The sequence below is a fragment of the Saccopteryx bilineata genome, chromosome 11 (assembly GCF_036850765.1).
Source record: "Saccopteryx bilineata isolate mSacBil1 chromosome 11, mSacBil1_pri_phased_curated, whole genome shotgun sequence".
NCBI classification, from domain to species: Eukaryota; Metazoa; Chordata; class Mammalia; order Chiroptera; family Emballonuridae; genus Saccopteryx; species Saccopteryx bilineata.
Genome location: NC_089500.1, coordinates 58,343,341 through 58,369,682, shown reverse-complemented (window position 1 = coordinate 58,369,682; position 26,342 = coordinate 58,343,341). Strand labels below are relative to the sequence as shown.

The 26,342-nt window shown below is 40.3% G+C and overlaps 1 protein-coding gene across 2 annotated transcripts in view; it reads right to left on the bottom strand.

The window, feature by feature from the left end:
- Positions 1 to 6,779, bottom strand: part of VAPA (VAMP associated protein A) — a 49,220-nt gene extending 42,441 nt beyond the window's left edge. The window contains exon 1 of one of the 2 annotated variants that reach the window (XM_066246664.1): positions 6,398 to 6,779. In XM_066246664.1, coding sequence (XP_066102761.1) covers positions 6,398 to 6,476 — 79 coding nt within the window. In that variant the 5' untranslated portion in view covers positions 6,477 to 6,779. The remainder of the gene's footprint in view (positions 1 to 6,397) is intronic. The other variant, XM_066246665.1, reaches the window with a different exon arrangement.
- Between the last annotated feature and the right edge of the window lie 19,563 nt (positions 6,780 to 26,342).

The window sequence follows — 26,342 nt, the reverse complement described above, 5'->3', positions numbered from 1 at the left end:
CTCATCTTGGCTGTTTCCACTCCTGTCAAACTGAATCAGCCTTGTAAATAACATGTTATTTAACATGTTAAATTTTATGTTAAATAACATGTAAGTGTTGCGTGTTCCCTTCTGCCGTAGGATCTTTCTACTACATTTTCCTTTCTTCCTCACCCAAATAACTTCTACTCTTTCTTAGGAAATCCTAGTCCAATTGTGAGAGCCTTCCCTGATCAGATCAAAGTCCATTTTATAGTCTCATAGCACTACATACCTCTTCATAGCTATTGATACATTTTCTTCTTCTGATTACATAGTGTCTCTCTCTCCCATTAGTACTGCCTCATGAAAAAAGATCTTATTTTACTCTAAACTGTAGTTCTAACATTTATTCACTATGTATTACATATAGCAAAAACTCACACCTCTATTGTATAACTGAATGAATTATATCAAGTAAATTTAAAAACAGAGACACATTAAAAAAGACAGGTTCAAGAGTTATCTCTGGGGTATAAAACATAAATTTTAATATTAGAAATGCAGAGTATTTCTGGTATGAGTACTCATGATGCCACTAAAAAATAAAAAACATGGGAAAAAGAGTAGGTTTGGGTAGTAAAAACCAGTTTGGTATATGAATGAGTTTGAGATGTCTGAATAACACTCAAATCCATAGTCAGCAAGTAATTAGTATGTATTCTAAAACTGACTATAAGTCTGAGTTAAAATACAGATTACAGTGTGTAACATGTACACAGGAGAGAGGAATAAAGAGGAGAAACCCTCAAAACAATGAGACTGAACAAGAAAAGTTCAGAGATAAATCTGACACCAAATCAGAATCTTAGAAACATTAGCATTTAAGAAAACGAAGACCACAAATGAGACAAAGAAAGGAGCAAAGAAGAAAATTAAAAGAAAACTATATCATAGAACTCTAAAGAAGTGAATTTTTAAAAAGAACTGTCAACAATGTCCAGTGCCAAAGAGAGACAAACAAGATAAACACTGGAAGTGATCAGTGCAGTTAGCAATCAGTAAGTAGTCAAGACAGAGACCACAAGATGGACAGAAGGTGAGCTGGAGAGACAGTGCATATGGACTATTTTTCCAAGAAGTCTGACTGCAAAGAAAATAGAGGTCAGAAAGGAACGTGTACCAGGACAGAAAGAGTTAGGGGTTAAGGAAGTAACCCTTTTTTTAGTTTGCTTGTGAAATACAAGACCTACATACATGTATACGTTTAAAGGAAGAAGCCAGTGGTTAAAAACATGAGTAGGAAAATATCTGATGGAAGACAGTTTAAATATAAATCGTAAGGGTTTTTACTTTAACCTGAAAAAAAAAAAAAAAACAGCAAACAAACAAGTTTGGATATGAGAAAAGTTTTCTTTCTCAGGGACGAAAATATGGAAGTGTGCAAATAAACACATTAGAAGAGGATACAGCACATCATGGAAAGGCTTGTATGGCATACTTTAAAAAAAAAATCAGGCTTTTATCCAGTGGGTAATCTAAAGCTATTTGAAAGCTTTTAAAGAATTGTGTAATAATATGACATCTATACCTCCCCCTCCCCCAGCAATCACCCCAGGGGTTTGATGTAGCCACTGTGAAATCTGTGAGGCTCATCTGAAACACCTAAAAATGTGCCAGATAACCATGAGTAGTAGTATTCTGTATCTTCACTTGTGCTTCCTCTTAGTAATGTGCAGCTATTCAAAGATGCTATGGTTGACATATCATAGGTCCCTTGCTGCTTTACAGAGCTTAATTTTTTTCCTGATCTGTTATTATTATGGACCACCTTCAAAACAATGAGTTTGGTCTATTTTTCTCTTTCTCTGATGATTAAGAGAAAGAACATATTTTAGCATTTTTGAAACATTTTCCTTCGAACTTTTCTCCAAGACTACAAATAGGTAGGAAAAATAAAACATTATATAATACAAAAAAAAATTTACAATAGTAAAATTTTCAAGGAAAAAAAATAGTATCTCATGTGTAATAAATTTCCGGATTCTAGGACAAATTACTACCAGCGTTTAATCAACAGAATTTGAAAATATCTACATTTTTTTTTACTAATGTAACAAAACTGTTACTTTAGAATTCATTACATCATTATAAAACCAGTTTCATATATTAACAGCCACATAAAACAATAAATGTTTTGAATAATATTGAGGTATGCAGAAAATGTATTAAACTGGTATTTGCTTCTCCGCAATTGTGCTAAGTGCTGATAATTGATATCATGATGATTATGTTACACATATAACAGAAAAAATTCACTACTCAATCTCAGAATGATTAAATGAGTGACTCTTGGAGAAACCATATCAGTGAAATATAGTCAAAATAATTCCAATATGCCTACTAGAAAATGACATTCTGAAAAACTATCCTTAACAGACAAAGACAAATTTAAAATTATAGGCAATTTAGAGCAAGTCAGAGTTAAATGACTTTTTATATCATCAAACTAAGCATAAGGAGATTGGTGATTCAAAATGAATGTCCTCACTTTGTGTTGAACTTGCATTAGAATACAAACAGAATTCCAACAAGGCAAACTACCTTTTACTGAAAGAGTAACAATGAGAAAAGAATCAAATGACACCAAATGCCATCTCCTAATTCATCCTACCCTTCCACTTTTCCAATCTTCCCCATTACACCTTCAAACAAAAGCACACAGCAAACCATTGGGCCTCTAAGTATAAACCACACATTTCTCTCACATCCCCAGAGCAAACCATCACTCCCTTGCCCAACTCTCCCACCACACACCCAAATGAAAACAAGCTTCTTCCTAGAAAGCTTCCTAAAGGAATGGGGGAAGGACCAAAAGGAAGAACCTTTCCTCATACTTGTCTTGCCTCTAACTATATGTCTTCTTTCTCCCTCAATAGCCTCGAAGTTCTTCAGAGGCAAAGCTACAACTTAATGCACTTTACTGTTAACTGTATGCTTTCTCCATTAAACAACAAACTTAATCTTTTCTCCACCATGCTTCGCACTGAATCCCAAAATATAAGGTGATACCTGTTGAATGAATTACTCATTGTTTAAACTCTAATAAATATAGATTTAGCACAAAGCTTTCAGTAAATGTTCACGAAATAAATGATCCAACTGAATATGTTTTTAAAAATTTCAATGAAATACTTAAAAGGCAGTCATTGATGTCCAGCCTTTTTTAAATGGGCCTTGTAAATTAGTTTTATCCATAACACTAGAACAATCTGTTTGTTCTTCAGTGTGTCTGTAAAGTCATGGTGCACTTTTGACCAGTCACAGGAAAGCAACAAAAGATGATAGAAATGTGAACTCTGCATCAAATAAAAGGAAAACCCTCCCAGTTTCTGTAGGATGATGTGGCAGCATGCCCACATGCGCAGATGATGGCGTAACACCGTATATACAGCGGAACAGCCCAAGGCCATGCCAGTCGAGATGTGGACGGTACAGAGGAAAGTTCAGTGTGTTCTGTGGCTCGCTAAATTTGAATCCATGACCAAAGTGCAACGTGAATACTGGCGCGTTTATAACGAAGCACCACCACATAGGAATAACATTACTTGGTGGGATAAGCAGTTGAAGGAAACCGGCAGTTTGGTGGAGAAACCCCCATTCTGGTAAGCCATCAGTCAGTGACGAGTTTGTAGAGGCTATACGGGATAGCTACCTAAGGAGCCCTAAAAAATCTGTGCACAAAGCCCTGGCCGGTTGGCTCAGTGGTAGAGTGTCAACCTGGCGTGCAGGAGTCCCGGGTTCGATTCCTGGCCAGGGCACACAGGAGAAGCGCCCATCTGCTTCTCCACCCCTCCCCCTCTCCTTCCTCCCTGTCTCTCTCTTCCCCTCCCGCAGCCGAGGCTCCACTGGAGCAAAGTTGGCCCAGGCACCAAGGATGGTTCTATGGCCTCTGCCTCAGGAGCTAGAATGGCTCTGGTTGCAACACCCCAGATGGGCAGAGCATTGCCCCCTGGTGGGCATGCCGGGTGGATCCTGGTTGGGCGCATGTGGGAGTCTGACTGCCTCCCCGTTTCCAACTTCAGAAAAATACACAAAAAAAACTGTGCGTGAGCCCACATCGAACTGCACTGAATAGGTATGAAACTGGGAGAGTTTTCCTTTTATTTGGTGCAAATTTCCCATTTCTATTCTATTTTATTGCTTTCCTGTGACCAGTCAAAAGTGCACCATGACTTTACGGACACATTGTATAACAGCTAGTAATTCTTCAATATCTAAACTAAGTGAAATACATGGTAAGTCACTGTGTAGGGGTTTTGGTATTTTAACTTGCTTCTCTGCTATTATTAGTCTCTTCCAATGGTAACTTTACAACTTCTCTAGGGAGAAAGCTTCAAACTGGGAAAATGTCCTGGCCTAAAACTAGTTTTAAAGGCTTCTAAGTCCCTAACAGCAACACACATGGTTATATAGTAGAGGAAATTTTCTGTTAACTCAGTCTATCAAAAAGTAAAATCGAGCCTGACCAGGCGGTGGCGCAGTGGATACAGCGTCGGACTGGAATGCAGAGGACCCAGGTTCGAAACCCCAAAGTCGCTGGCAGGTGGCTGGCCTGAGCAAGGGGTCACTCTGTCTGCTCTACCCCCCCCCACAAGGCACATATGAGAAAGCAAGCAACCAACAACTAAGGTGCCACAATGAATTGATGCTTCTCATCTCTCCCCCTTCCTGTCTGTCTGTCCCTACGTGTCCGTCACAAAAAAAAGTCAGATCAAAATAAATTATGGGAAAAATTTAATGATTATTCAATGATTTCTTTCCTTTCAGGTAAAATTATGTAAAATCATGCCACACAGATCAACTTGATACAATAAAATGCACTCAGTGCCCCTAAGAAGATATCCCTCTTAAAACCAAATCCTTACCTAACAAGCAGCTCACATACATTTCCATTCAAAGGAATTTGTAAATGCACGAAAAAGCTTACAAAATAACGGAATTATACATTACTCTTACATGAATTACAATATTTTTAAATTCCTAAAACTATTTAAAACATTTTCTATGTAAAACAATTCGTTTTTCTTTGGGGCTCAATCTTGTACAATAAAAAATAATATTTTTAAGCACTGGAATGGCTATACACTTCACAAAAATTGTTTTCATCATAGCTGCCGAAACTGCAAAACACGACACTAAATCATCCAAATGGGGATTCACTTTAGACTAAACTTAAGATAGCAAGGAATCTGCTTTCTATTTGGGGATCTTCACACACTTTCAGTACTCCTAAAAAGAAATCTGTTCAATTTAAATCTCTTACAGACTCTACATATTAAAAAGCAAATGGGTCAAATGGCCTCTTGGATTCCTCAAGAGTCACCAAATCAGATCGTTTATCACAGGCAATGCTGCAAAATAAATCAACGGTGCTCCAGAGTCGAGTGACACCTTATCAACCTTCTCGAAGGCTGGGAAAGCACAAACGTAAGGGCAAAAGTCACAAGCACTGAAGATTCCGCAGCAAAAGAGCTAAATTGAAGGGCTAAACAAGAACAGACGAACACCGGGTCTGCCCTACAGGGAAGGGAGGCTGAAAAGTCTTATCATTGGACCGAGAAGACGTCTACTATTAACCTACTACTATCAATTCTCAAACCGACGCAGAGCTTTCCTGCCCGCACGCGCTTGGGTCTCCGCCAAAACACCCGGGGAAGACTTCCCGGGCTTCTCTGCCTCCCCAGCGCTCCATGTACCTGACACTCGCTAATAAAAAGGGACGGAAAGGTTCGGTAGTAACACCCTCGGCGAGGACCGAGGACGGGCTCCACCCGCCCCGCCTCAGAGGCGGTCGGAGGGAACGGGAGCCCAGGAGGGGGTTCCCTCTCGGACCCGCGCCCAGCGGCCGCTGCGCCGCCGCCGGCCTCGCCTCCCACCGCCTGACAACCCGCGCGGGCGACGGACGCACTTGCGCCAGCCCCGGAGCCCCCGCCCCCACCCGCGTCCCCGTCCGCCGCAGCCCGAAGTGCACGCTCTAAGGTCACCACCCACCCACACCCTCGCGGACAACGCCCGTGGGCCCTCGGGGGCCAAGGACAAGTGCCGGGCGCGGGCGGCAGCGCGGGCAGCACCAAGAAGCGCCCCCGCGGGACTGCAAGATGGCGGCGGCAGGGCAGGGCCTCTCCGCCTCTCCCGGGCCGCGGGCCGACGCGCGTACCGAGGCGCAAGCGGGCGGGCCAGGGAGAGGGCCTGGGCGCCGGGCAGGCCTCCCGAGGGCCGGAGCGAGACCCCGCCGGAGAATGGAAGTGCTGGAGCGTGGGGGAGGGGCCGCGCACTCCGGACCGACCTCAGGCAGTCCCTCCACACCCGTCACCCACCCCAGATCAAGCCCGCCGCCCGCCCGACCCGAGTCCAGAGCGGCCGCCTTCCGGCCTACCTTTGAATTTGAGGTCTGTGGGAGGGTCGAGGACCAGGATCTGCTCGTGCTTCGCCATGGCCCCAGGGGCGGACGCCATCGGAGAGACAGCGCAGAGCGGGGGCGCGCCCGCGGTGGCGATCTGCTGGCTGTGGGGACGGGGGACGGCGGCGGTGGCGACGGTTCGGCCGAGCTCTGTGACAGGGCCAGTTCACGGCTCCCGCACCCTGTCACCTGCAGCTCTGTCGCGGGGTGGGTGGGCCGCCCGCTGGGTCAGCAGCTCGGGGTCTCACAACTGACTCAACCCCACACCAGCCACCCGGCCACGCGCACTGCGATCCTCGACGCCCCACGTGACGATTTCTGCGTGCCTACGTGCGCGCCCCAGCGGCCAGTAGCCCCTAGCGCTCGTCCCGTCCTCGAGTTCCGCTCTACGCGGCGCGGGCTAGTGCGCTTGCGCGCTCCCGGCCTCTCCGCCGGGCGGAGTTGAGCCCAGCTGTCAAGGGAACGGGTGTGGACAGGAGGCGGAGCTAAGACCCTCGGTGCGCAGCGCAGGGCGAGAGGGCGCAATCGTTCCTCAGCTTTTAGCTCCTATTACGAAACTGAAGAACCTGCTAGGGCAATGCGTCGCTATCTTCCAAGTAGGAATGCCTAAAAAAAGGAAAGAGTAGTCAGACTCATTCACAACAACTCCCAGCATGCTCCATCCGAAGGGCAGAGCCCCCGCCCCGGGCCCGGTCCGTTCGCGGCTCTGCGCGATGCTTGCTGGGAATTGTAGTAGTGTTTGCTTGCGGGCGGGAAAGAGACGTCTGTTTGAGGCGAGTGGGGTGTGGCGCGCTGACAGTCGTTTTGGCTTTCACTGCGTTTTCTTTTAAGCGCAGGGTTTGCGCTTAAAAGAAAAAATAAAAAAACTTTTGGAGACTGACCCGAGATCCCCCAGTTTAAAATATATATATATATGTATATGTGTATATATATATATATATATATATATGCTCTGTGGAAGACATACCGAGGTTTGTCGGTTTGCTAATTTTGTCCGTTTCTCTATTGCTAGAGGTAAATAAATTGTCGTATTCCAATCTAACTTCCACTGCTTCCCGAATTCTCTTTAGTGATGCAAAAGCAGATGAGAAAACGCACCTCGTGTAGGAAACAAACGCGTCGTTGCGGAGATCTGAGAAGGCACACGTATCAAGCTAGAAATAAAAGTCAAAATCCCCAGCGTTCAGTTGCCATAGTCTTTTCTCAGTTTGGGTTAATGATAGACCCAAACCAAAGCAGTTGTCACGTTCACATATTGGAAGTGAATTCCATCGGCATCATTTAGGGTAGCATGTAGTACACGGAGCGAAGTGAGAAAAGCCCGGCAGCGAAGTTGCTGACAAACCTTTAACCGATTGCTGAGGTAATGGGGACAGAAACATTAAATGAAGTAGATAAGTGTGCTGTAAAGAAACCTTTGTGGTACTACCTGAAATTAAATCCCTACAGGCACCACGAAACAAAGGACATATTGGTGCTGCGGACATGAAACAGCAGGCCAGTTTATTGGAATATACTATTAACGAGACAAATGGGACAGCGGTCTAGGAAGAGGCGCAAAGTCCGAGTTTTCAGGTACAGCCCAGTTATCAGAGCCCGTCTGGAAATAGTTCTCCAGAATAGCTAACTTAGCATTTACAGAGGACTGTGCTACACAAGAGTAATTAATGTATCTTCAGCCATGAAAAACCTCAGAGGTTAGGAGTGCTTAAATAATTTGAAAAACATATTTCAAATTTACATTGCTTCGATTTTTTTTTACTCACAAAATTTATTTTGAAATTACAATTGTCATTAAAAAGAAATACAAAAAAATTGTATGTTTATAAAAAGGGAGCTTAGTATTTTCTAAGTGTTGAGGTTGACTTCCCTGACTGGATAGCATGGTTGGTTAGAGCATCCCCTGGGAGCTCAGAGGTTGCTGGTTCGATTCCTAATCAGGGCACATACAGGGACAGATTGATCTTCCCATCTCTTTCTTGCTCCCTCCCTTCCTCTCTCTAAAACCAATAAAATGATATTTTATTTAAATGTTGAAATTGACATTCATGTCACAGATGGTGCCCCACATATGTTCAGTTGTAAAATGACAACCCTAAAACTGATACAAATGCATTAGGGTTTTTTTTTCTTTTTTTCTTTTTCTTTTATTTTTTTTTTTTTTTTTTTTTTTTTTTTTTTCTTGCCTAAGAACTCTCATCCATGGGCAAGTTAGACTTGACTGAACTGGTTCCTTCACAGCTAGATGGATACTTCTTTTACCAGAAGCTTAAGGGAATCTCCAGTCTGCAACAGCCAATTTTAGCAGAAATAGCATGCTGAGGAAGTTCCCAGTCACTCATGGGACAATGGCTGGCTGCCCATCCATCCTGAGTTCAATCGGAAGCCGAAATTGGATGTATTCCAGTTTCCTAGTCTATATATCATTAAGAAACCTCTGCTTATTTAAATAATCACCTTTGCAATCAACTGTTTTTCTCTTTTCAATATTGCTTCTAAAAGCATATAGGTATAGTCTTCATATCTATATGAGTTTAAATATGTGGCAGTTTAAGAATACATTAATTGTCTTTAGAATAATTCTATTTTATTTAAGACCATTGCATTAAGAAATAGTGACTCAGAGCCCTCCTGAATTATCTACCCCTCATTAAATAGCACACTATTTCAGTGCTTTGTGCTTGGGTACTTTCCTCTAACAGTTCAAAGAACTTTATAAACATTATCACACGCTACTCAGAACAACCTTATAACAGCAAACGTTACCTTTATTGTTAAATATGGAAATGAAAACAGGTGAATTTGGAAAATATGGAAATGAAAACTACCCAATTTTTCATCCTGTCAATTTTTGCTCTTTCCAAAACCACAATAAAATGACCACCAAGAGTGATTAAGGCAAGGATTTATAATGGAATTGACTTCTCTATTTTCTAACAGTTAAGCTAGGAATAGAGAAACAGGGAGCCTAATGTTCACTGCTTTTTTTTACACTGATTAATGCAGAATATTGAGGTCTCCTAAGCAAAAAATATAAACTCAAGCATATTTTTCTAGCTCCCAAGTTTTCTATAGTCTTAGAGATATGAAGGCCTTGAATATTACTTCAACTTACTTGAAGCAATATTCACATTTGGACAGATTATCTCTTATGGGTTTGGTGAGGATAAAAAAAAAAACAATTTCCAATACAAATGTTAACAAAGTATACCATGTTCTTCTCCATAGTTAAATATGTTAAACTTTATTGAGGTTTTCTATAATTATAAGTGTATTATGATCAATTATCCACATAGTTTAATTCAGTAAACATTTAAATGGGCATACTTTCAATAAATATTGAGGCTTTGGTCCTGAACTGATGGGTTCAAAGCCTGTTCTCCACTATATGGTCTTTGCAACTTATTTCACCACTCTCTGCCCATTCTGCATTTGTCAACTGGGGAGAATAATTCCTACATGTGAGGTTTGTTATGAGAATTAAATGAGTTGATACACACAAAGAGCTTAGAATAATGCCTGGTTCCAGAACTGTTACCTTATTAACATTAATGTTAAGTTATTGCTATGTGCCCGGCACAATGGTAGGTGAAATACTGGTGAGCCAATAGACATGGTTTCAGCCCTTACAAGCTTCCATTCAAGCAGGAGAGGCAAATGTGAATGCTCCTTTGCAGCTAGAATTCTGTTCTTGAAATAAGTTCAACCAGTGAGTTACACTCATGTGATATTAGAAAGTTATAAGGGAGACAGAGGAAGCCAGTTTTCTGTGCCTTCTGGCTGTTTTTCTGCTGAGGCAAGAGCACAGAGACTTGAGGCTTTCTGATCAGCATTCCAGCACTCATGTGCTACTTTGCTGGACATTAAGAGGCAGTTAGTTATTGCAGAGTCAGCAGAAGCAGTAGCTTCTTCTTGAGTCCGGCTTCCTGTTCCTTGGGTCAGAAGTGAAAAAAGTGGCCTCAAAGGCGGTTGCTGCCCTGGTGGTCCAGTTCAGTTTTGCCCTGGGAGTCAATCCTGGAGAGCCTCATCCAGAGCCTGCTCTTCTACCTCTCCCCCAGATTTTATAAGTACCCTCTTTCCTTTATTGTGTTGCTTCCCGCTTCTGTTATTAGAGTGCTACAGAGAGTCAGCTGCCAAGAAAGCCAGGAGTGGATCAAGAAGAAGGTCAATGGTGTAGAAATCTGCTAAATTGTACTTATAAGGTGAGGATTGGAAACCTTTCACCTGACAGAGTAATGCAGTGGTTCTCAGACTTTTTGAAGTTGGGCACGTTTAAAATTCTACAAATAATTGTAGGCGCACTATATACAAATTTCTGAGAAATATGTTATAATAATTAAGTCAGATATTAAAGAAAAAAATAAAGTCCAAGCATGCTTTTATGGTAATTAAACAAAATAAATACGACAAAATTCAATTTATTCTGACACTAAAAAACATTTTTATGTTACATTTTTTGAGTTATGCTTTTTAGAATTCGTAAAAAAGAGGGGTTAAAAAAATAAAGAAACAACAAAAAAGTTATCTTTTAATATATTGCAATATATAGATACATTCTTAGTAAGATTTAGTAAATTCGGCAGGTCCCAGCCCGAATGTGTTAAGTTTTTTCATTCTTGTGTTTATGAGAAACATGAGCCTGATGTGTCCTAGCACTTTCTTCAATGTTTGGGCATATATTTGAAAGGGAAACTCTCATTTCCTCATTAATACATTAAAGAATTCCTCGCTTTTTACTCTTAATTGTGTTGAGTGCAGAAACTCCCACCATACATATCATCTTAACTTTACACCAAACAAAAGATAGAAGAAACTTGCCTCCAGTCTTTCCAGGGAACATGGGAGGTAAACAATCCAGCACCACAGCTTAATAGCCTTTTGCAACCTAATCAGGCAAGTGAGGTAGGGGGTTGGGCAGACTGTCAGCTTACAGCCTATTCCCCACACCTCTGTCCCCCCAGAATCTAAACTCCAAAAACCCTGTTGAATTTTTGGTTCCCAACAGGCACATATTTCTCTGGAATACCATAAGGCGCTCCTGGAAATCTTCTAGGGTGCACCAGTGTGCCCTGGCACACACTTTGAGAACCACTGGAGTAACAGGATGCTGAGGCAAAACATAATTGTAACCATCATTCCACAGAAAGAGCTCTTTCTAAAACAGATAGATATGCTGGAGAGTGATAACCAACTGAAATATATACAAGGTCAGCACATATCACAGGGATGTGTTGCTTTAAAAGTGTGGTGATATTGGTGGAGCTTATTGAACATATTCGTCAGACTTCTATGAAAAATATAGATGGCAAGAAAAGGCATACAGAAGCTTCACCAGGTAAAATCAAGTCTGGAAGAAGAGTTAGAAAAAGATGTCTAGGATTTTAGGTTATATGACCACTTAACGCAGTTAAAACTATACATTAATCATCTTTGTATATGAAAAATACTTTGAATAAGATATGATTTCTCAATTAATCTTTTATACTGTAAAAGCAATATGTGCTTATTGTAACAAATGACACAATCCAAAAGCAAATGAATAAAGTTCCTCCTATACTTCCCAGTTTCCTCTCAACTGAGGATAACCAGTGTTAACTACCTGGGTTGCATATCACTCCCTAACTTTATCCATACTTATAAAAATATAGCTAGTTTGTTTTGGTGGGTTTTTCCCCCAAGAATTCTGACATATTATATGTAATTTCTTTATTCACCTGAGGAGCCACTGAGCCACTTCACACGCAGGTGTTGTAAGGTACCAAAAACTACAGAATTAATATTAATATTTTAAGAGGCTTGGAGAACATTTTATAAATTTGGGTTAAGGTGTGCAGAGAAATTGTGAGAATAGTCTCTGTACTGTGTGATTGGCATAACCAGGATGGCCCTTGGCATTGTATTGTAAATGCAAAGGGGAGGAAAACATGGATCCCCAGACATTCCACCACACCTGTGGGGAAAGGGGTGAATGGCTAGCCATGTGCAGGGAGAGAAAAGCCAAAATAAACCTTTTCTTATAACTATGAGCCATTTGCGGGCATTTGTCCCCACAGAAACTACCTCTCCTATGTAAATGTGTGTAGTTAACACGTGTGACTCTGGACAGAGAGATATCAGATGAACACTAGATAATATAGGAATGCCTTTTAATATGTAAAAAGATATCTTTCTGCCATTGTGTTGACTTGTAAATTTTGTTTTCTCCAAAAGGATGTATGGCTTGCAAATTGAACATGGTCCTATCATGTTAAAGGACATGTGACTATAACCAATAGTGGTAAAGGGCTCCTAATTACAATTTTTGCTTCTGTACTTCCCACTTACAAAACTATAAAAACCAAGTAGAACAAAGGGCCGGCGCGCGCTCCCTCAGACCACTGTCGGAGTAGCCGCTGCTTGGCCAAGCTAGACAATAAAGCTTTGGTGTGTAATCGACGGACTTTGTTCGTGTCTTCAATGTTTCGGGTCCCTCCGGATTAGGCTTAACACACCTAACAGTATATTATGGATATCTGACCAAGGCAGTTGGCATAGATCTAACTCAATCTTTTAATAGCTGAATCCATAGAATAGATTATCTTTCTATGGTACCATTTGTTCCTTATTATGAATACGTAAAGAGATCTAGGCTTTTATCACAACTGTTAGCACTGCAATAAACATCCTTATCTTATCCTTATCATAAGATGTTTTTATTTCCACAAGGAGATTCCCAGTGGTGGAACAACTGGATCAAAGATATTTTCTATTTCAAGATGTAATACATACTACTTATTCAAAGGGTTGTTATAGTTCACACTTCTATCAGGAATGTGTGAGTGGATCCATCTGTCCCATTCTTACCAAGTGTTGATCTCACCCCACACCAGGAGCAGAGGAAGGCCATATATAAGTATCCTAAATTGTTTAGATCAATAGTTTTGCCTCCAAAATTGTACATTTTCATTGAATCCATCTTTTCTTCTTACTCATTCCATTTTCCTTCTCTAGATTGCAAAGATTAGAGCACTTATAAGCAACCAGAGTCTCTGTAGCTAATAATGTTTTCTCCCACAGATACAATCATTCTGAAAAGAAACTAAACAAGAAGAAATCTAAAGATGTCTATGAACTCTAAATCCATACTTGACACCTTCACTGACTTCTGACAGTCCCTGAACACACAGGCTTCTTTGTAGAGCCCTAAGAAAACCTAGACTAGATATGGGTGAAGAGCACAGACTCGGACATCAGACAGGCTGAACTCCAGGCTCCATCACTTTTTGTCCTTTGTGCACCTAAATTCTATGACCTTATCTATGAATTACAACAATACAACCTATATTTAATATTGCATGTGAGTACTAAATGATATAGTGTGAATAAAATGCTTAGCATAGTGTTTGGCAAATAGTAAGCTTTTAAAAATTATATTACAAGATTTGAATCACCTTTGAAATATAAGCCACATATATGTAAAGTTATAGACATTTCAGTCTATTAATGAGATACTTCATAAATAGAAGATAGTTTTCTAGGGTTTTCTGAAAATGAGGATTGGGGGTTTTTGTATTTATTTCTTCCAGTTGTTGGATGATGACCTGTTTTGGGCCGAGTGCTATGGTATAGACTAGGGCAGACACAAGAAAGTCTAATATCTAGTTTCAGTACTGAAGAACTTGATGGTCTAAATGGATTTAAACAAACAATCCAATATATGGTATGCTTTAAAATAAGCAACTGAAAATAATTATAGAAGAACAGAAACAGGAGTGATTGGCTTTGAGGAAGTTGGGAAATGATCTGTAGATATCTGACCAATTCAAAATCATGGCATTTTCGGCCCTGGCCTATTGGCTAAGTGGATAGAGTATCGGCGTGGCATGGTGACATCTCAGGTTCGATGCCGGTCAGGGCACACATGAGAAGCAACCATCTGCTTCTCTTTCCCTTCCACTCCCCCTTCTCTCTCTCTTCCCCTCTTGCAATCAGTGGCTTGATTAGTTCAAGTGTTAGCTCTGGGCCCTGAGGATAGCTCAGTTGATTTAAACATCAGCCCTAGATGGGGGTTGCCAGGTGGATCCCGGTTGGGGTGCATGCAGGAGTCTGTCTCTCCATCTTCCCCTCCTCTCACTTGAAATAAATAAATAAATAAATAGATAAATAAATAAATAATCATGTTTTTTTTTTAATGTCCAGGTATGTACACACACACACACTTTCCTCTCTAGGATTTGTTTTCCTGGAGGGTTTTTATTTCTGTATTTTGGTTTGGTTTGGTTTGGCTTGGTTTGGTTTGGTTTGATTAAGAACAAAAACATTTGATGTTCATAACAATATTATTCACAATAGCCAAAAGCTGGACACAACACAGGTGTCTACTGACAGATGTATGAAAAGCAAAATGTAGTAGATACATATACAATAGAATGTTATTCAGCCTTAAAAAGGAAATTCTAGCACAGGCTATAGTATGAATGAATCTTGAAGACATTATGCTAAGGAAAATAAGCCAGAAACAAGAGAATAAAAACTGTAGGATTCCTCTTATATGAAGAATCTAGATAGTCAAACTCATAGAGACAGAGAGTAGAATGGTGGTTATGAAGGGATAGGGATAAAGGGAATGAGGAGTTAGTGTTTAATGGGTGCAGAGTTTCAGTTTGGCAAAATAAAAACAGTTCTGTGGATAGATGATGATGATGGCTGCACAACATTGTGAATGTACTGAATGCTTCATTCACACTTATAATGGTATATTTCATGTTAGGTATATTTTACCACAATAAAATGGTTAATTTTATTCTGTAACAGAACCCTTGCTGTCTCCTTCCAACTCAATAGCAATTCTTACCTCATTTATTCTGGCATTTATTTATTTATTTAATTGCGCATGCACATGCGCACAAGAGACGGAGAGAGGAACAGACAGACAGGAAGGGAGAGAGATGAGAAGCATCAACTCATAGTTGTTCATTGATGGCTTCTCATATGTGCTTGATGGGGGGAGGGGCTCCAGCTGAGCCAGTGACCCTCTTGTTCAAACCAGCAACATTTGGGCTCAAGTCAGCGACCATGGGATCATGTCTATGATCCCACACTCAAACCAGTGACCCTGCGCTCAAGCTGGCAAGCCCGCGTTCAAGCCAATGACCTCAGGGTTTTCAGCCTGGGTCCTCAGCGTCCAAGGCTGACATTCTATCCACTATGCCACCACCTGGTCAGGCTATCCTGGCTGTTTTAAGAAATAGCTTGGGGCTGGCCTGTGGTGGCACAGTGGATAGGGCATCAACCTGTAATGTTGAGGTGGCCAGTTCAAAACCCTAGGCTTGCCTGGTCAAGGCACATACGACAAGCAAGTAATGGATAACTAGAGTGAAGCAACTATGAGTTGATACTTCTCTCTCCATCCCCCTCTTTAAAGTCAATTTTAAAAATATTTTTAAAGAAATTGCTTAGTAGCAGAGCCTAGGCTCATTGAAATCTGGCTTTATTTCCTGGCTCTATCACATATATAAAGATAGTAAAACTATATTTTTTTAAGATTTTATTTATTGATTTTAGAGACTAGAGAGAGAAAAAGGTGGGGAGGTAGGTGGGGAGGAGCAGGAAGGATCAATTTATAGTTGCTTTTTGTACATGCCCTGACTGGGAAAGCCCAGGGTTTTGAACCAGCGATTTGGCATTCCACATTGACACTATATCCACTGCACCACCACAGGTCAGGCAAGATAATAAAACTATTTACCTCACAAGATTGTTGTAAAAATTAAATGAGATAATGCTTGTAAATATCTGAGCACAATACCTGGCACTTGTAAGTGCTCAATAAATTTTACCATTATTGTTATTTATTTAATTATTTCTCAGGCATGAATATACAATTATGACTCTTTTTTAAAGATTATATGACTTGGGATAGTAGGATTATGAATTTCTCTGAAGAAAATAATAAATAAAAAAATTGAACTGTTATCACTGGAGACTCAATGGCACAACCTAACAAATAGTTATTTCCAAAGGAATTCTCTTTAGACATCCTATAGAACTTGATTGTAGTACTGTCACATAAGTCTGAACTGTATTTCATCAGCATATTAGGGAAGTCCTTAATAATTGCATGAAAATCTAAAAATATGAATCCATTTTGGGATTACTTTTTTATTGCAGAGAGAAGTAAGTACCCGTGGTCCTAAACCAATGGTTTAAGCCAGGGGTCCCCAAACTATGGCCCGCGGGCTGCATGTGGCCCCCTGAGGCCATTTATCTACCCCCGCCGCACTTCCGGAAGGGGCACCTCTTTTCATTGGTGGTCAGTGAGAGGAGCATAGTTCCCACTGAAATACTCTTCAGTTTGTTGATTTAAATTTACTTGTTCTTTATTTTAAATATTGTATTTGTTCTCATTTGGTTTTTTTACTTTAAAATAAGATATGTGCAGTATGCATAGGGATTTGTTCATAGTTTTTTTTATAGTCCGGCCCTCCAACGGTCTGAGGGACAGTGAACTGGCCCCCTGTGTAAAAAGTTTGGGGAACCCTGGTTTAAGCCCATGAGCTAAATGAAGCTTTGGTAATATCATGATAAAATACATAGGTGTCCAACCTTTACATGGCCAAGGATATGAGCTGGATGAGAGGCACTGGGCAACCCCCATAGGTGACATGGAGTTTGGTTTACCTGCTCATTTACGTGGGTTACTTGTGCTCTCTTTTCCTGTTTGAGCTCAACCCCAAATGTGACGTTTCCATCTCTCAGTAAACTGCTGTGGGGTCTGACTTTATGACTTGGTAGGTCTGACTGAAATTCTCATGGTGGTTCATAAGGAGCAGCCACAAATACATAGTCACTTGGTGCCCCAATAACACCAGGGTCTGCTTTTCAAAAGGCATTGAATTCTCTCCTGTAGACAATATAGTCATCAACATCAACAAGGTGCTACTGCATCTTTCCCCACCACAGACACCTCTAGCCATGGACTCCACTGGATTTTATGGGCCACATAGCAAGTCTCAAAGCCCCACTCAAAGTTGGCAACCTTCCTTTCGTGTCATCCGAGTTGGAGCAGTATTCCCAGTATGGAATGTGTTACACCCAGAAACCAAAGAGACCAACCCAACATTGTGCTTCCTTCTTGTGGTGGGGGATGTAAGAGCAAGAACCTGGAAAGATATCTCAGACACCTCTGATCATTGGACCTCTTAAACACTTTCCTGAATGACAAGTTTCTGAATATCCACCATCCTCCCAAGGTCTCCAGTACTCTAGCCCATTTTGCTGTCCTGCTTGATCGTATGGTATCATCAATGTAATGGATCACCATGACATACCACAGGATGTCCAGACAGTCCCAATTTCTTCATGTTATAATGTAACAGGAGATGGAAAAGTTCACAATGTCGTGGAGCAAAAGAGTAAATGAATATTGTTGTCCCTACAACATGAATACAAATTGTTTCTCTTCAGTATAGAAAAGAACACATTTGCCAAGTCAGTGGCCACAGATTAGTATAATCAAGCCTTATTAATCTGCTTTAGCAACCATGCTGCTCTGTTCAGCAGCTGCAGTGGGGCTACCACTTGGTTAAGCTTTGTGGTATTCTACCATCCGGTTTCTGCAGGTGCCAGACCGGCTAGTTAAAAGGAGACATGATAGGAGGGACCACCACCCTGTATCCTTTCATGCTTTCATAAAGGCACTAATCACTATCATGCAATATTGCTTTAATTTACTATTTTGACCTGGGAAGTAGGGACAGGTTAGAGGCTGGTACCTCACCTTCTCCACTATGATAGCTCTCACCCACAAGCCAAGGACCCAAAGAGGGTGTTACTCTAACTGCCAATTATACACTCAGGGTTTAAGAAATGACCACTAAGTGGCCATATGGGGGTCAACTGTAATCCAGGCTTTAATCAGGACTCTAAATTTGGGACAGGAAGAGGAACATGCACAATGTAACATTTCAGATCTCCATATATCAACCTCATCCAAGATTGTGTGCAACAATTCTGAAAAAGTCTACATCAGGCGTCCCCAAATTACGGCCTGCGGGCGGCATGCAGCCTCCTTAGGCCATTTATCCGCCCCACCCCCACCCCACCGCACTTCCGGAAGGGGCACCTCTTTCATTGGTGGTCAGTGAGAGGAGCACTGTATATGGCAGCCCTCCAACGGTCTGAGGAACAGTGAACTGGCCCCCTGTGTAAAAAGTTTGGGGACCCCTGGCTACATATTCCTTTTTTCCCAGTGTATAATGATCCAAACAAATGGCTAGAGGTTTACTTTAAGGTTGTCTTGAAAGAATCGCACAGTCTTTACTTGCTATGGTGTTATTGCATCCTTTCCTCTGGGGATTTAGCCATCTCTTCAGTCACTAGGTTCTTAATATGAGAATTCGTTTAGCTCTAGGAACTGAGCAAGGGAACATGATTTTTATTGGAACAACTCCCCTTGGCTTACTGCTTTTCTGTTCCTGCATCCTACACTTATTCTTTCTCCCATTCAGGGTGAAATTCTAGATAGATAATCTCTCACTTTAACCCTTAGAAATGTCCTCTGTTCAAAAGCCATTTTGTAGTCTCTTATTTTCCTCAAGCTTTTTGTTTCCCCTCCAATGAATTTGTTAGTATTCATAAGCCATTTTCCTTTTGTCAGATGATATTTGCCTCTTTATTCAGAACACTGGTGTAGGAGCTAAAGAAACAGAAATACAATAAAGTATACACTGGTTTTTGCATGCATTGCTTTTCAGATTGTTTGAAAATAACCAATTTTCTATACTACCCGATCTTATGATAAATAAAAATAATTAAAATATTTTTGTAAATAATATTCTCTTAATTGGGCAGAATATAAACTTCTTAGACCATTAAAGAAAACATCATACCAAAAATTCTTATTTCTTATTCTGGAACACATTACTTTTAAGTATATCCTAACACTGACCTGCCATTGCTATTCTATATTTACACACCTTTTGCAAAAATATTTTAGTCATGAGTATATTAGTTTTCTGTGGCTGCTGTAACAAATTATTATAAGCTATTGCTCAAAACAACAGGTATTTCTTTTTCTACAGCTCTGGAGACCAGAAGTCCAAAATCAAGGTGTGAGCAGGGCTATGCTCCCTCTGGAGGCTCTAGAGGAGAATCTGTTTTTGCTTCTTTCATCTCCTGATGTCTGCTGGTGGTCCTTGGCTTGCGGCCACATCACTCTAACCTCTGCCTCTGTCTTCATATCGTCTTCTCCTCTGCGTAGCGTGTGTTGAGTCTCTTAGATATGGACACCTGTGATAGTATTTAAGTTTCACCCAGATCGTCCAAGATTATAGTGGTCCCTCATCTATCATGGGGGCTGGGTTTCAGAACCCCCTGCAATAGGCAAAAATCCACAAAGTAGCAATCTTATATTTATTTTATTATTTATATATATATATTTTTTATTTTAATTTTTTATTTTTTACAGGGACAGAGAGAGAGTCAGATAGAGGGATAGATAGGGACAGACAGACAGGAATGGAGAGAGATGAGAAGCATCAATCATCAGTTTTTCATTGTGACACCGTAGTTGTTCATTGATTGCTTTCTCATATGTACCATGACCGCGGGCCTTCAGCAGACTGAGTAACCCCTGCTCGAGCCAGTGACCTTGGGTCCATGCTAGTGAGCTTTTTGCTCAAGCCAGATGAGCCCGTGCTCAAGCTGGCAACCCCGGGGTCTCGAACCTGGGTCCTTCTGCATCCCAGTCTGACGCTCTATCCACTGCGCGTCCTGGTCAGGCTATTATTTATACATATTTTAAGGCTTTATAAACCATCTTCACACTCTTATAAACCTTTCCCACACTGTTATTAACCTTTCCCATACTCTTATAAACACTTCCTATGCTTATTTTACCGCAAAAATAATTAAAATAATAAATATATTAAAATACCTACCGTATTGCCCCATGTATAAGACGCACCTTAATTTTGGGGCCCAAAATTTGAAAAAAAAAATGTATTACATAAAGTTACTGAACTCAAGTTTTATTCATCATAAAATTCATACAACTCCTCATCACTGTCAAGACTCCCCATTCACTAGCTTGGCCTCATCTGTGTCTGATGACAAATCACTGTCTTCAACAATAAGCGCAAAAACAAGCGCGAAAAAGAGGAAATGTAAGTAAAAAAAATCTACAACCACCTTATAAGACGCACCCCGTTTTTAGATCCAAAACTTTCCGGAAAATGGTGCATCTTATACATGGGGAAATGCAGTATATACCGCAACATCCCGCAATATAGTAAAAAATCCGTGATACAAAATTAGATATATACAATTATAAAATCTGCAATACAGTGAGACCGCAAAAAGTGAACCATAATATGGTGAGGGACTATGTATCTCTTCATTTCAACAGCCTAAATTTAAGCATATTTGTGAAGACCTTGTTCCCAAGTAAGGTAACTTTTAACAGTTTCTGGGTTAGGACCTGATATCTCTGGAGCCGTCCTTCAGCCCAGTATAGTTGGCACTAATGATCTTAACAGCAGTTTAAGATCATGTTAAAATTATCTCTGGCAAATAACCCAATATAGGGAATATAATATAAAGAAGTGCCTAGATAACTACCACTAGCTGAAAATATTTTTTTAAAAATCCACAGATTTTTACAGAGGCAGAGGTGGGGTCGTGGGGACCAGAGGGACAGCTGTCAGAGGGAAAAGGGATTAGTGAAATAATGTATGCATAACACATAGATACAGATAACAGGGCAGCAATTCCCAGTGGGAAGGGGGGAGGGAGTTAGGAGGAAGGGGGCAAAGGAGGTATAATGGGGGACATGGGGGCGGGGGGATGAGGGTGTTATATTGAGTGGGACATTTGAATCCATGTTAACACAATAAATTAAAATTAATTAAAAAAATTAAAGTAAATAAAAATTTAAAAATAAAAATCCACAGATTTTTATGGGAGTTGATGCTTTCCACTCTTCCCCCTTTTCTCTGTCCCTGTGTCTGTCTGTCTCTCTCTCCCCACTCTCTAAAATAGATTTTTTTTTTTAATTTTAAAAAGCCTGACCAGGAGGTGGCGCAGTGAATAGAGCTTCGGACTTGGATGCAGAGGACCCAGGTTCGAGATCCCAAGGTCGCCAGTTTGAGTGCGGGCTCATATGGTTTGAGCAAAAGCTCACCAGCTTGGACCCAAGGTCACTGGTTCCAGCAAAGGGTTACTCGGTCTGCTGAAGGCCCGCGGTCAAGGCACATATGCAAAAACAATCAATGAACAACTAAGGTGTTGCAACGCGCCATGAAAAACTAATGATTGATGTTTCTCATCTCTCTCTGTTCCTGTCTGTCCGTCCCTGTCTATCCCTCTCTCTGACTCACTCTCTGTTTCTGAAATAAATAAATAAATAAATAAATAAATAAATAAATAAATAAATAAATAAAATTTTTGAAAAAATTAAAAAAAAAAAGATGTCTGGTGCAGTGGATAAACAAAGCATCGACCTAGAACACTGAGATCACAGGTTTGAAACCCTGGGCTTATCTGATCAAGGCACATATGAGAGTTGATGCTTCCTGCTCCTCTCCTCTTCTCTCTCTCTCTCTCTCTTCACTCTCTAAAATGAATAATAAAAATATTTTTTTAAATCAACACTTTTTTATGTTAAGTGAGAATTATTTGTCTCTAATTCTCATAAAAATGACTGAGACACTATGGAAATAATATTTTACCTAAATTATGTGTAAATTTGCCAATGATTACTATGCAAATTTAGCTATCTTTTTTTAATAATAGGGTTGAAAATGGTCAAAATTGAAGTGCAAAGGACACAAAAGTCAGACTCAGACTCAAATGATCAATTTCTTTCCCTGTACATTAGTGATTTTTGTTTTGTTTTTTATCAAAAGATAACAAACCTCATTATGGAATTAAATATCCTGTATTTCAGGTGGACTTTTTTAGCCACCTATCCTATTAACTAATTTACAGTGAGATTAGTAAGCATCATCTAGTTACAGCTATCCAGTTGCTAAAAATTCCATAAGCAATATGATTTTAGATTTCTGGAATAGTCCAATTATCTACTTAAAAAAGAAACAGCAGGGGTGGTACTCAAATGATAAGATCTTATTCATTCTGACAATGGTCCTTGAAGTCAGGGTGACCCAATTCTGCATCATATTTTTGCCCCCTTCACCCATGGTTGTTCCAGGTAACAATTTTCTTACATCATCTCACTTGAGCCCATTTTGTCTCCATGTCTAGTAACCAGATTCTGACTTTTATACCCAGCGCTCACCCCTATGGTTTGGTCACTTCTGCAGCTCCATCCTGATTTCTTGGGTCTTATCCTCAGTGCTTCATTTTCAGTTCTGTTGGCTACTCTGCTACCTGAGATGAGAGAGACATCTACTCTCAGTCCTTGACTTTCAGAAACTCCCTATGCCCCTGCCAGCCAGCTGGACTTTTACTCCTCCTGGAGAGGGGACATTTGGACAAGTTTGAATTGTTGAAAAGGCATCTGTTCTCTGTCCAAGAAGATTAACTAAGGTTATCAAGATCTGGTATTTAAGCAAGTCAATAAAGTATAGAAGAATCCTAAGAATTAGAAACTAATTTATTAATTTTAATCAAAAACAGAAGATTTCAATTTCACATGTACCTCTAGACAGTTTTTCTAGAGGACAGCCTATGGACTCTGAATATTCACTGTGTTCAAGCAGTTTATCTATCGGCTCTGCATAGAGCTCATTCCTGACACACACACACCTCTCTTTCTGCCCTTAACCTGAATACCAATAATAAAATGTGTACTGTATGAACCACACATTGTAAATCATGGGTTTTTTTAAGCACATGAGGGAAGAATCAATTCCATAGCTGGGGCCTGAAGAACCAACTTTATTTCAGCATTTTTATATCCGACATAGACATATACGAAAATAGCAATCCAAAATGAAGTTGGGTTATAATTGGGATTTATTTATTTATTTTAAAGTGAGAAGAGGGGAGATAGACAGATTCCCACATGCGTCCCTACCAGAATCTACCCAGCAACCCCTGTCTGGGGCCAATGCTCAAGTCAACTGAACTATCCTCACTATCCTCAGCGCCTGAAGCTAACACTTGAAGCTGCGAGAGGGGAAGAAAGAGAGTATGAGGAGAGGGAGGGGGAAGAGAGGCAGATGGTTGCTTCTTATGTGTGTCCTGACTGGAAATTGAACCCAGGTCATCTGCACGCTGGGTTCAATCCACTCTATCCACTGAGCTAACCTGTCAGGGTCATACTTTGGGTTTATAAATACTGTTTTTAAACCTCAGATGCTAAAACAGAGAATTTAAAAGCAAGCATCTTTATTATATGAGTGATTTCAAGCTTACAGGAAAATATTAGACTTATTAGGAATATGACCATAGTGGATCATCAAGATCCATTGATGCTGAATTGTTTCATTAAGATATTGTTCCAGTTACTTGGCTGTTTCTGATAGCATGACAACATACTACAGTCTAGCCATTGTTAACTAGTGTAATTTAAAGAAAATCTTTATAAAGCCTTCTCTGGGAAATGATTAGCCCCATCTGTTATTCTTAAACTAAAAATCATTAGCTAACTAGTGACTTCCCCCTGGATCTTTCTAATGTCAGCGCCAAATATTGATCTATAAGTCATTAGACTTGCATTTAGCTTTGCCTTTCAAACACCAAGGCTTTGTGACCTTCCTGGGCCACCGGAGAGGGAAGCAGTTCTTTCCATCATCCTCAGGCCCTACCAGTAAGATGGCTCTCCAGAGGCCAGAGAGCTTTCAGAGGCTTTTAGTGAAAACGCAGGAAGGCTTGCAGGTATGTTCTGTGCAAGAACAACTCTGTTCTTCTCTGTTTTTCCCCATGCCGGGTCTCATTCTTATTTGAAATAGTGATCTAAACCTAAAAGAAAATGATTCTCAACTTGAGTGCATAGAAGTAATACACTTTTAATCTATATGTAATATACAGTATGATTAAATTTCTTTTTGTTTTCACTATTCACTTTTTTTTATTTCAGTCATTGCTCTCTCTTTCAACCTTCTTCATGTTCACCATTCTCTATTATAGACTTTTTTATATTCAAATAAATTGTCTTTTTTTTTATTCTGGAATTTGAAAATCTTGATTTTCCTAAGCCTTAAAGCTACAGCCTTGGGCTTTCTCTGACTCCACACTATCTTGATGCCAATATTTGTAATTGTACTGGGCAAATAATTTCACTGTGGTTGTTAAAAAAATTTCCTGATTAACATGCCATTATTATTTCAAAATTTGCAACCTAACCTCTTCATGTACCTTTTTGGTTTATTTTGGTTTTTTTAGTTAACTTTATCTCTATAGACTGTACCATCTCATAGTTTCTTTATAAAATCTGAGAAACTTAAAAAGCTGTTAAAAATCACATAATTCTCTAGGCAACAATACACCATAACTTTCCAATATTTTCTGAATATAACTTGCTTGAAATAACATTTCTGCCTGCAAAAGACCGAAGTGGTGGGCACCCAAGAAATATTCTATGTATCATAGATCTCTGCTATTAAATCAACTGGCTCATACTTAGAGAAAAATAAGTTTCAGAAGCATCACTGAGGAGCTCAAACACCAAAACTGCCTTACCCTGTTCATATCTTTTGCATCTTACTTAGCATTTACTTCATACGTGCTCAGTATTTTTTATTCATATTTCATGTTATCTTTAGCGAAACTTAGGTGTTGTCATAAGAAAATTGGTCCCTTGAATAAAGCAGAGTACTATTTAGTTTTAAAGCCGTATAGTTACAGACTTAAGGAAATTAGATAGGATTAAAATGAAATGAGATGTGTTTAAAAGGAATTTGATAAGTGCACAGACTCTTCTTATCAATGGGGTTTTTTCATGGGAATTGCTAAGTGGAGATAAGGGTGATTCTGACAGTTTTTAGTGTAACTCTTGATCTGATGCAGTGGTGCCAGATGTGACCCCCCTGCAGTGGATATGCTCGTTTACATAGCAGTTCTTATTCCTCCCACTCCCCATGAAGGCCCAGTTAGGTTATACTGTTAGAGGGCACTGACCCTGCTCCAGGGGTGCAGTGACCTAGGCCTGACCACTCAGAGTACCCTATCTCCCCCAAAAATACAGTTTCAGGAATTGGTGTGTGACCCAGTCAATCAGAGTCTTTCCAGGGACTTTTGATGGGATTATAAGGAAACAGACTCACTTTTTATCTGTGATCAGCAGCCATGGAAGCAATCAGTTGGGCAGCGATGGGCAGCAATGTTGAGAGATGAAAAATACCAGTGTCCTGATGATATTGGTTGAACCCCCACATCTGCCTGAATCAGTTTGTCCCCTTAGAATTTCCAGTTTCAAGATTCAATACAGACCTGTAGTGGTGCAGTGGATAAAGTGTAGACCTGGAACACTGAGGTCGCCGGTTCGAAACCCTGGGCTTGCCTGGTCAAGGCATATGTCAAGGTATTGATGCTTCCTGCTCCTCCCCCCCTTATCCCTCTCTCTCCTCTCTAAAATGAATAAATAAAATGTTAAAATAAATAAATAAATAAATAACAACAAAAAAAGATGCAATACACTCTGCATTTTTACTGGAACATGTTTGAGTTGGGTTTCTGTCACTTACCATCAAAAAACAAATATTGTATGTCACATTCCCCATGACACTTACAATTACTTAGGCTTGTGATGGTGAACCTTTTTATAAAAACTGCCCACTTTTGCAGTGCTGGTCAACCTGGTCCCTCTTGCCCACTAATGGACGGTCCAGCTTTCATGGTGGGCGGTAACAGAGCAACCAAACGATGCCGCAATTGGCCCACCATGAATCCATGAATGCTGGACCGACCACAAGTGGGCGGGACGGAACAGGTTGACCAGCACTGCAAAAGTGGGCGGTTTTTATAAAAAGGATCGCCC